General features: G+C 47.1%; 1 protein-coding gene across 1 annotated transcript in view; it reads left to right on the top strand.

The window, feature by feature from the left end:
* Positions 1-233: 233 nt before the first annotated feature.
* LOC119978827 overlaps positions 234-11,637 on the top strand; it is a 51,200-nt gene continuing 39,796 nt past the window's right edge. The window contains exon 1 of the mRNA XM_038820713.1: positions 234-417. Coding sequence (XP_038676641.1) covers positions 385-417 — 33 coding nt within the window. The 5' untranslated portion in view covers positions 234-384. The remainder of the gene's footprint in view (positions 418-11,637) is intronic.

The raw sequence follows: 11,637 nt of genomic DNA, 5'->3' as shown, positions 1-11,637 counted from the left end.
GTGTGGCAGAAACTTTAGTAACTTGAGGACGGCACGGGACACTGAATTGAGGGAGGGGGTGCCCCCGGGGGCTGTGTGGAGGTACTGGGTGGACAGTGTGTGTTTGGAACCAGCCCCTCTCTCCCCCCCCCCCCAGCAACTCACACAGGCTTCCCCACAGCAACAGCTGAAACTGCAGAGCTGCCGGGAAATCACATGTGTGAGGGGGTGGGTTACTGTGTTCAGCAAGGCACTGCCTTGTGTCTGTCTGTCTGCATGTGTGAGAGAGTGAGAGTGAGAGAGCGCGCACAGGACATGTCTCATCTGCGGCTCCCCAGCGATGTGCGTCGCCCTTGAGATCCGAACCTTTGTCGTGCAGGAGCAATTAAGCAACATCTCCTCCCTATGAAGAAGCAAGGCACACTCTGGAAAGCCCAGGTAACTGATCAACTCGCCCTGCAGATCCCTGTGCGCGTTTATGGAAAGAGGGAGACTTGGCTGCGAAATCTGATAGAAATAGAAATGTCCCATTTGCATCATGTTGGGGTTCTGTTTCCTCCCCCCCACCCGATTTTTGGAATACTCTTTGCAAATGATCTTGTTGGGAAGCTTCCAAATGTTACTTTCACTTTCTCTCGTGAAGGCGAGTTAAGCTGTTCTGCTCCCTCTCTCTCTCGCCCTAGATTGATTCTTTTTTTTTTACATAACTTTAGCTAAATGGGTTCCAGCATTTGAGGGTCGAGCATGTTTAAGACGCAGTGTTGCAAAGAAGCAGTCTTTCTTCCGCCTCCTTGCTCATTTGTGTGCCGTTTATTCCTTGCTTCACCTCGTTTCACATCAGGCGCTGAGGTGTGAGCCAGGTGAATCTTTCTCATGTGGCTCTGGCACGATCTGGAAGCTGGAGAAGGCATTTCCACTGCACAGGTTAGCCAGGAAGGGGGGGGGGGGCATCTTCTCCTCCTGCCCTGTTACCTCCCCAGCTCCCTGCCTCCTGGGCAACTACAAGAAGAAACACTCAAGACAAAATGACTTGGCAATTCACCCAGCAGAAACAACTGTCAGAAGTATAAATGAGGTGGGGGGGGGGGGGGGGGGGGGCTTTATATTTGACCCATTGCAGAACGCTGTAGGTTGCATTTAACAAGCTTGGCTTAAACCCTGGCATCTTCCATTTGGCAATAATTTGACCTGAGAGGGAGCGGGTGGGTGCCAGTTGTGTTGCCGTGAAAATGATACCATGCCTGCACAAATATAAGTGCCTCGATATATTTAGTATTTTTTGCATTTTCAAGTAATTATTGCTTCTTCGCCACACCGATGTGCCCACGGATGTTGGAAATCTGAGATGCAAACAGAAAAATGCTGGAAATAGTCAGCAGGTCAGCCCCCATCTGTGGCGAGAGATAGAGAAAGAAGCCAAGTTAATCTGATTGGCTACCTCTCTTCCGTTCTGATGAGCTACACCACGAGCTCGGTATCTCTCTGCACAGACGCTGCCTGACCCCCTGAGCATCTCCAGCTTTTCCTGTTTTTATTTTGTTTTCTTTTGCTCCTTCTCTCGCCCAAAGCCCGGCGAAGATAAGGATTTATTTTTTAAAGATGCTGTAAACTGTTACAATCTAGAATACTCAGCCTGAAACAGTACCGGAAGAAGCTTCAATATTAACTTTCAAAAGGGAATTGAATCTATACATAAAATTGCATAAGACCCTGCCATTCAGTCTTATTAGATCTCTCAGTGTTTAAGTTCCTCTCCTCTCCTTCCAACCCTATCTGCTCATTTAAAAAAAAACCCTTATCCCTTGTGCATTCATCCAGGTTCCCTTTCAAGGCAGTGGTATGTATTCCATGAGACAACAAACTCAAATCTCCGACTGGAGAAGTTTCTCCTGAATCCCCGATTGGATATAATCTTTTATTCATTGCCCTGAGGTTCCCACAAGTGGGAACATCTCTGTTTATCCCATCAAGCCCCTTTCGTAATTCTAATGATCATTTCTCAACCTTCTCACTTCTGGAAAAAAACAAAATCCAGTCTTCCCTCGGACTTGGAAAAGGAAATGTCTGTTGGGTTAGGGGGAAAGTGCAGAGCAACTTTACTTTTCATTTATTCTTTCCTGGCAGCGTGAGCATTTGATGTCTGCCCCCAATTGCCCTTTGCGGGCAGTCAAGTCAACCACATCGCTGTGAGTCGGGACTTATGTGGAGGTGACTGCAGGCAAGGGGCTGGTTTAGCTCACTCGGCTAAATCTCTGGCTTTTAAAGCAGACCAAGCAGGCCAGCAGCACGGTTCGATTCCCGTACCAGCCTCCCCGGACAGGCGCCGTAATGTGGCGACTAGGGGCTTTTCACAGTAACTTCATTGAAGCCTACTCGTGACAATAAGCGATTTTCATTTCATTTCATTTCATGTTTCCTTCCCTGAAGGACATTTGTCAGGCAGACGGATTTCCATGACCATTGGTGATGGTTTCATGCTCACTATTACTGCCACCAGCTTTCATCCCACACTTTATTTTGATCAACTAAGTTAATTTAAACCCCTTTAGCTGCTACGGTGGGATTTGAACCCACGCCCCAGAACATGAAGCTGGGTTCGGGGATTACAAATTCAGTGACACTGCCACTTTGCCACTTTCCTCTCCTACGCGTAATTGGTTAGCTCTTGTAAAGAACCAGCACAGGCATAAATGGTCTCCTTCAGTGCCTCATTCCAACACTTTTCTTTCAACCTGGCTGATTTCTTTGCCAGCATAATCCCTGCATGCAATGTGTTGCAATGCTGATGTGAAAGAGGAGGAGATGCAGACCAGTCAGGTTAACTGACCCACACAGGCCTCTTCCCATCTTATTTCATCTCGCCCTAACATTATTTCCTTCCGTTCCTTTCTCCCTCATGTACTTACCGAGGTAGATTCCTTTGCCTAGGAGCTCATTTCAAATGTGAGTCTCTTAGGACTGCCTTTGCCTCCAGAGAGGTTGGACAGGAGGTGGTTAATATGTTGCCGGTCCTTTCATTTGGAACTGGCTGTTGACGATGTTGATCAGACCTCAGTTTGAAAACTCTTCCCCCCCCCCCCCCCCCCCCCCCCCCCACCCCAATCTTTCACAGCTTTCCAGCCTGCAAATGGAAGTTTAAGATCAGTCTTCTGCCATTGGCTGCTCAGAGGCCTCCATGTTCCCCAAATAGGAAAATGGAAAAATCAGCCACGCCCCACTTCTACTCTCTGTCCTTAACCCTTGGATGTAAAAGTGAAAGTGACAGATTTTTGTCTGGAACATGTGGGGTGGTAGATCACGCATAACAACAACAACCTGTACTTGCGTAGCCCCTCTAACGCTGTAAAGCAGTTGAGTGATCAATCAGCAGTGCCCCGACCCCACCTAACATGGGGGACAGGCAAAAGAGGAAGGAAGGAAGGAAGGAAAGGAGTTTGCTGGCCTGAAGTCTGACTGAGAGGTAGGGTGGAGGGAGTTTGAGGTGGGTCTCGTGATAAGCTCGGAAAGGACATGGGAAGAGATAGGAGAGAAACAAGAGAAGGATGTGAGTTCAGGACAGGGGCCAGGGGTGGGGTGAACCTTGGCGAAGTTAGGAAAGTGGAAGAGACAGTTGACGGAATGGTCTCAATCTTTGCGACAAAGAAGATTGTGAATTCCTCGCATTTGTTGTTGGAGGTACAGGGGCAATGGGTTCAAGAAGATGGTCATTTCAATGGACAGAATATCGGGCAAGTCCTCGATAGGCTGTGCAGTTTGCTCTGCCAGATTAACTGTCTGGAATGGCTTAACTGACTGGCTATTTTCTCTAGAGAGATGACCTGGTACAGATCTCAAGAATTTTGAAATGATTTGATAGTGGAGATGTCAAGATATATGGGTCAAAAGCAGCAGATGTAAATATAAGATAGTCGTTTATAAATTCAATTGGGAATTCAGGAGAAATTCCTTACCCCGGCAATGATGAGAATGCGGAACTCCCTGTCAAAGGGGTTAGCTGAGGGGCACGGCCTAGATACACTTAAAAGGAATCTGGATAGTCACATAAAAGAGACAAGAATAAAAAGAACATGTTGATTGGGTTACAGGGAGAGAGCAGGGTAGGAGGGGCATGTGGACCATGAACACCGCCACTGGCCAATTGGATCAATTGACTTGTTTCAACGCTGAACATTCCATGTAATATAATTCAGGCATTCCGAAGACAAGTCAAGAATATTTCTTTAATGCAATGTGCAATGTAGAAGTCGCACCTTCATATTTACTATTAGACATGAGGGAATGGTATGTGGGCATGATTTATAATCCTAACGTGTTGGAGGACGTGAAATTTATTTTGCTTTGTATTTGCTCATTGAGGAAGAATAACAGTGTAACACATTTGACCAGTCACTTTAACTATAAGGCATACCCAGATCAGCTATAGCATGGCTGCTTAATCACAAAGACTTTCTCTAATCTACCACTAGAACATATTTTAACCACAACTTCAAAAAGATTCCTATTGCTTCTCTTCTGAGATGTTATATGTAGAATGTATGTTCAAGACAGTTCCAAAAAAGTCTACAGGTGGACTCTTACTAGGATTTGGAAGAGTGTCAGGATGTAACTGAAAACCGCCGTGTAACTCTCCAGTTGCACAGACCAGTTTTCTCTCCAACTATTGATTCTCTGTGAAGAAAGGATAATGAGCTGGTGTGGTCACTCTGGCAGGGCGGGTCTGACAGAGTTGGCGAATGGCTCCACAGAGATCAGGGCGCCATCTTTAAAGGGGCCCGGATCAGCACTGCAACTTAATGGCCGCTAACCCCCACCACGGAGCGATTAGGGTCCCCCCGCCTCCCAGCCCCAAAAATCATAGCTGGCATCCCACCCCCGCCGCAGATGTATCACCATCGCCACTTTCCCGCCACCCCTCAGGGCCTGCTCCCCCATCCCATGTTCACAAAAAAATGTCCTGTGACCCCCCCCCGTCCCACTAGGGCCCACCCCTGGCACTGCTCTGGGCACAGGTTGGCACCGCTAGGTTGACACTGTGCCAACATGGCAGTGCCCGGGCATGTCCCTCTCTCACCCCCCCCCCCGTAAATTATACACCTCTGCACCCCCAGAGGGATCACAACTTTCCATTTGGCCAGACCTGCTGTAAATCTCATCAATGTAACGTCACGTTGACAAGGTATGAATATTTAGTGTAAGGGGGGGGGGGGGGGGGGGGATCAGGTGGCGGTGGCTCCTTGATGATATTAAATTACATGGAAATCTTTCCAAATAAGACGTTGCTGGCGAGGGTGGGCAGGGAAAATCGGGAAACATGAGGCTGAATTCTCTGCCGGCGGGATTCTCCGATTGGCCGGCAGCCCGGGGGGGGGGGGGTTCCTGACGGTGTGGGGCTGCCCCACAATAGGAAACCCCGTTGACCAGCCGATGAAACGGAGAAGGGCGGCGGTGTGCTGACCCAGACATTCGGTGCGGCGGGACAGAGGACCCCGCCATGATCGCTCTGGAGTGAATTCGCGTCTTCCGATTGTCACGGGATTTCCTGGCAGTGTCGCCAATCCTCACTGTCTGCGTGGGTTTCGCCCCCACAACCCAAAAATGTGCAGAGTAGGTGGATTGGCCATGCTAAATTGCCCCTTAATTGGAAAAAATAATTGGCTAATCTAAATTTAAAAAGAAAAAAAAAGTGTCGCCAATCCTGCGCACGGCTAGAGTTGGCTCAAAACCGCCTCCTGCAAATCTGCTCTTGGTTTCCTGTTTGTCGTTTCCATTTCAGGTGAAGTTACCATTTCCATTGAAGAGTTTGTTGTTTCACGATCCGCACCTATTGGTGCACAAGGCAGACTCTCATCTATCCCATCGCGTGGTGTTTTCCCCACTAGCCTGTTGCCAGAGGCTGATAGCTTGAAGGGTGTCACCCCCCCCCCCCCCCCCCCCCCACATCAAACAGTCGCTGACCAGGAGCCTCGCCCACCTCCGTTTAAGCGGAAGGTAGATAAACGCATAAGGAGGGAGAATGGAACAGAAGGTTATGGGGACAGGGTTAGATGAAGAGGGGGTGGATGGCGGCTCTTGCTGACCCTAAGCACCAGCATGGACCGGTGGGGCTGAATGGCCTGTTTTTGTACCCTACTCTCTCTGTGATTACCAGCCCCAGACGGTAAAGATGACAAACCAGCCCAGGGTATGTAAGCACCACCCCGGGTATGAGGAGCAAGCTGAGGTGTGCTGTCCCTTCAGTAGTCACCCCCTACCCCCCCCCCCCCCCCCCCCCCTCTCAACCGTTGACAATTTCTGCCAGGGCCTTTGCATTGAAAGTGTCCTTTCGGGAAGAAACGATGAAAGCTGGCATGCTTAGGCTGTGGCAGGAATCAGTACGGGCACAAGAGGAACAGGGGGAAGAAAAATAATCTAGCAATAAATTTCCGTTACTCAGAGAGCACTGTGCCCTGCCTCCCTCCTTAATGAACTTCAGTTATTCAAATATGATAAAGACGTCTGAATGACCACAGCCCAAAACAGCGAGGTTTCGTTTCTTTCAAAGTTTGTGGTTGAAGATTTTTCTTTCGAACAGGGAAGTATAAAAGTTTCCGAACTATACTTCTGCCGCCAGTGTGACCATGGCCATCCTGTGCCAGCCATCCGCGGTCAGCTCTCACCCCCAGCTTGCTGGGCCACGGAGGGTTCTATGTCTGCAGTTTGCTATTTGAAGTGAGTTTTAATGGTCTCATCCCAGCTTCCAGTGGTGTGTGTGTGTGGACACTCCGGAACAAAACCATACCCACGATCTGATACAACATTATCAATTTCACTCAGGGAAGGCAGCAAATGGAAAGGTTCAGATGGTTGGAGTAGGGATCTTCTGCTGAGGTTGGGGTTAAGGTCCGTGTGTTTCAGTGCTGGATAGGGGAACACTGTCTCAATCATCTGAACATGCTAAGGTTCTACTGGGTGTGGTTTACAATCAGAGTTGACCATCCAAAAGTGCCACATTATAAACACTGATGTTCATCCTCATTTAGGCAAATGAAATGCAAGAAGTAATTTCTAACACTACAGTAACCGATCAGACCTGCGTGCACCATCCCTCTATGTATAATGGTATGTGGGAAGAGACTTCCGTGCTACTTACTGTAATAAAGATGTTTGATTCTTGACTTGTAGTTGTCTGATAGTGCAGAACGTGAGATTTGCCAATAAAAGAAACATGCTGTTGAAGCTTTTTGCATTGCACTCATCAGGACAGATTCACAAGAGTAGTAAATGTAATGGGGACAACGATTTTTGACTTGTCTCCTGAATCCTTGCTTTTACAGAATTTCATAAAATGTACAACACAGAAACAGGCCATTTGGCCCCATTGGTTATGATACATTTCAGCTTCCACATATTTATGCTCTACAAGAGCTTCCTTCCACCCTCCTTTATCTCCCCCTATTGGCATTGTCTTCTATATTCTCATGTGCTTATCTAACCTCCCCTTAGATTCATCCATGATATAATAATCGCTTATTGTCACGAGTAGTCTTCAATGAAGTTGCTATGAAAAGCCCTTAGTTGCCACATTCAGTGCCTGTTCGGGGTGGCTGGTACAGGAATTGAACCCACGCTGCTGGCATCGTTCTGCATTACCAGCCCACTGTGCTGAACCAGCCCCGAATATTCATGGCCCCTAGTTTTGGTGGCAACGTCTTCTCTCTGTCTGCCCTGTCAACCCCTCTCATAACCTTAAACCCTTCTGCAGTTCTTACAACACAGTGAATGGAAAAGGATAACAGGTTAGAGGAGTGGCAGTGCTGCCTTAAAGAGGAGTTGTCAAAACCTTTAGAGAGAGATCAATCCATGTGCTGCTATGGAATGAAACAGAAACCCTAATTCGACCATGTCCTGGGATAATAGTTGTGCTGTGGTTTCTGTATTGTAAAAGCTCGGATTCAACACATTACAATGATATTACTGTTGCAACAAGATCGAATATTGCACAATTCCTTTATGACACAATTGTTGGGTTATGTTGCATGTAATCTTCCAAAAGAAGCATAATATTCTGAAGTGCTCTATCCCGGTGCTCATCATTATAGTTTGGAATCAAGGAGCTGGCGTTTTTGTAACACATCCTCAGGACATCCCAAAATACTCCACACCCAGTTAATAACGTTTCCAGTGTAGTCACTGTTGTCTTATGGGCAAGCACAGCCAGAGGCAACAATGGAACAAGTGACCTTGATCTAATATGCAAGTGTGGGTTGAGAGATAAATGTTGATCAGGTCACTTAAGAAATCTACCCATTTCCCTCAGACAATGCCCTGGGGGGGGGGGGGGGGTTCTCTTTCACCTACCTCCACATGCATCTAGAGCCTTGGTTTAAGGTTGCATCCAGGAAACAGAACCATTGACAATGCAGCACTTCCTCAGTGCTACACCGAAGCATATGTTTAGCCAGCGCGGAGCACAAAGCCATAACCCTTGAATTCAAAGAACAAGCTGCTACTATTGAGCCCAGCTGATGCATATTTATTGGGATGTTCCCAATGACTCAGCAAGTTTACCCACTGTTCAAATTCACATTTTAGGAGGGGGCACGTGAGCACTGAATGGGGGAGGAACAGCAAGAGGAATATAAGTAACGTTCTCAATTTTTGAAGACTAATTTCAAGACCGAGCAATTTTGTACCTGGGTGCAGTCAATGCTTCAAGTTGAAACCTCCAAACTTGCAAGGCTGGATTCTCCGACGGCGGGATCCTTCAGTAAATGGGTAGGGTAGGTTGGAGAATCCCGGCCATAGTCCTTATAAAGTTACAAATATTTATAAACCCGCTTCCCCTCCCCCCCCCCTCCCATCCCGCACAACCTCCCCCTCCACCATACACAAACACACCAGCTTTTCATGGAAAGTGAGACATAGAAACAAGGAGCAGGATTAGTCGATTCAGCCCTTCGAACTTTTTCCGCTATTCAATATGTTGATGACTGATTCCCCCCCATCTCAATGCCGTTTTCCCACTTTCTCCCCGGGATGTCATTAAAATCTAAAAAAAAATTAAATCTGCCTTCAGTGGTAGAGAATTTCACAGCTTCACCATCCTCTGAGCGAAGAAACCTTTCCATTATCTCAGTCCTAAATGTTCTGCCCTTTTGGTGAAGACCATGAAGAATCCATCACGAGTTTGCAGAGTCAAGCAGAAAGTAATTTTATTTACAAGAATATGTACACAGGGCCAGTCAGCAGGATCCAGGCAGGTTATAACAGCCCTGTATCCTGAGACTGGGTCCCCTGGTTCTAGAATCCCCAGCCGGGGAAAATATCCTCCCGGGCTCTAGTCTGACCAGCCCTGTTAGAATGTTTTACGTTTTAATCAGATGGATGATAATTTTTTTCATTTTAAATCTGTGATAGATAGATTTTTGTTGAGCAAATATATTGAGGGAGGTCACAGATCAGCCACAATCTTATTAAATGCGGGACAGGCTCGAGGGGCTGAACGGCCTACCCCTGTTCCTATGTATGTTCCCATGCTGAGGGTATTTTTACGAGAGCGATGAAGAGGTTCAGCAGAGAATTTTAGAGACTGGGACCCAGGCAGCCAAAGGTCAATGAGGGAAAGAGAGAATTGATGGAAAGAGGTTGGTGTCAGGAGAATAGAGTGTCGGATGGTAAAATAGAGATTATGGGGATGGGGATAGGAGCACGGACTCCAATATGGTTAATGTTGCTCTCTAACATGATTGTACCTTGTCTCTAAATAAAAGTGTTGCTTAATTTGAATTCAATAAAAATCTGGAATTGAAAGTCTAGTGGTAACCATTGTTACCATTGTTGATTGGCATAAAAACCCATCTGGTTCACTAATGTCCTTTAGGGGGGGGTTGGCGGCATCAAAGTCATAGGGAGCGTACAGCATTCACTAGGGTGAAATTCGGGGTAGGTAGATTTCATGTGAAATTAAACTTTAAGCATACTGGGAACATCTTTGTTTTTAAATTTTGAGTACCCAATTCTTTTTTTTTCCAATTAAGTTGCAATTTAGCGTGGCCAATCCAGCTCCCCTGCACATATTTGGGTCGTGGGAGTGAGACCCACACAAACGCGGGGAGAATGTGCAAACTCCTCACGGACAGTGACCCGGTACTGGGACCACCGTGACTGCAGCAAGCAAAGTAGAAGTAGATTTTATGGAGGTTGTTAATGCTAAGCAAGGTTTTGATCACGTGAAGAGGGAAGTTCCTTTTGGTTAGGGAGTCAGTTTGAAGGGGGAGTCGTCAGTTTGAGGACAGAATGAGCAGAGTGGCTGGGAGAAATGTATTTACATGAAGGTTGCTTTAGCGATGGAATACTATGCTGCAGAAAATTACACAGTTCAGGATAAATTCGATAAATGTTTGAAGAAGAAAAATACACTATACTCTGGGCATGGGGAAGTGTGGTTAGTTCTGGATTGCGACAGCAAAGAGCCAGCACTGATATTACAAATCTTCTCTGCAGTAAACAAACATGTTTCTCATCATTTACTTTATTGGGTGTGCTGGTTCCTAAAGCAACGATGACTGAGTTCCTTAATGCTATTTCCTCCCCCTCCGGTTCGAGCCTGGTGCTGTCTTATCAGAGCAAAGTAAGATATCTTCCCAGAAGAGGTTGGAAGCCCACGACCGTGCTCCCTCCTGTCACGTAATACACATTCACATTGGCTTCTTAGTCAGCAACTGCTGCCTCACAGCGCCAGGGACCCGGGTTCGATTCCAACCTCGGGTGACTGTCTATGTGAAGTTTGCACACTCTCCCCGTGTCTGCGTGGGTTTCCTTCGGGTGCTCCGGTTTCCTCCCGCAGCCCAAAGATATGCAGGTTAGGTTGATTGGCCATGATATATTTCCCATAGTGTCGAAAGGTTTAGGTGGGGTTACTGGGTTACAGGGATATAGTGGGGGCGTGGGCCTAGGTAGGGTGCTCTTTCAGAGAGTCGGTGCAGACCCGATGGGCCTCCTTCTGCACTGGAGGGATTCTATGTGATTCGATGACTGACCCTCTAGTGCAGGGGTGGGCAAACTATGGCCCACGGGCCGCATGCGGCCCGCCAAAGGTATTTCTGCGGCCCACCAAGTCATTAAAAAATTTTTTAATATCCACCCTATACCATTAAAATTAAAAAGAATTTTTTTTTAAGGTTAATGGGTGGGCAAACTATGGCCCACGGGCCGCATGCGGCCCGCCAAAGGTATTTCTGCGGCCCACCAAGTCATTACAAAAAAATTTTTTTTAATTTTTTTTTTTTTTTAAGGTTAATTGGGGGGCTGTTGGGTTACTTAATGGTATAGGGTGGATACGTTGACTTGAGTAGGGTGATCATTGCTCGGCACAACATCGAGGGCCGAAGGGCCTGTTCTGTGCTGTACTGTTCTATGTTCTATATGAGGCGCCCAGAATCATAACCGGGTGAAGTAATTATTTTACTTAATATACTATGCGGCCCTTTGTGAATTTCTGAATGTGGCCCTTGCACGGAAAAGTTTGCCCACCCCTGCTCTAGTGCTACTATGAGGTACTATGTTTTGGACCAGCTGTAAACCAAGGTCCATCCCTGCCCTGGCCAAGTGGCTGTAAAATATCCCATAGCACTACTGCAAAGATACCTGGGTAATAATTAGGCCTCAGCCGACAAGAGA

This window comes from Scyliorhinus canicula, chromosome 15 (genome assembly GCF_902713615.1).
Source record: "Scyliorhinus canicula chromosome 15, sScyCan1.1, whole genome shotgun sequence".
In the NCBI taxonomy this organism is placed as follows: domain Eukaryota; kingdom Metazoa; phylum Chordata; class Chondrichthyes; order Carcharhiniformes; family Scyliorhinidae; genus Scyliorhinus; species Scyliorhinus canicula.
Note: the sequence above shows the minus strand (reverse complement) of the source record. Positions and strands in the feature narration are given on the sequence as shown.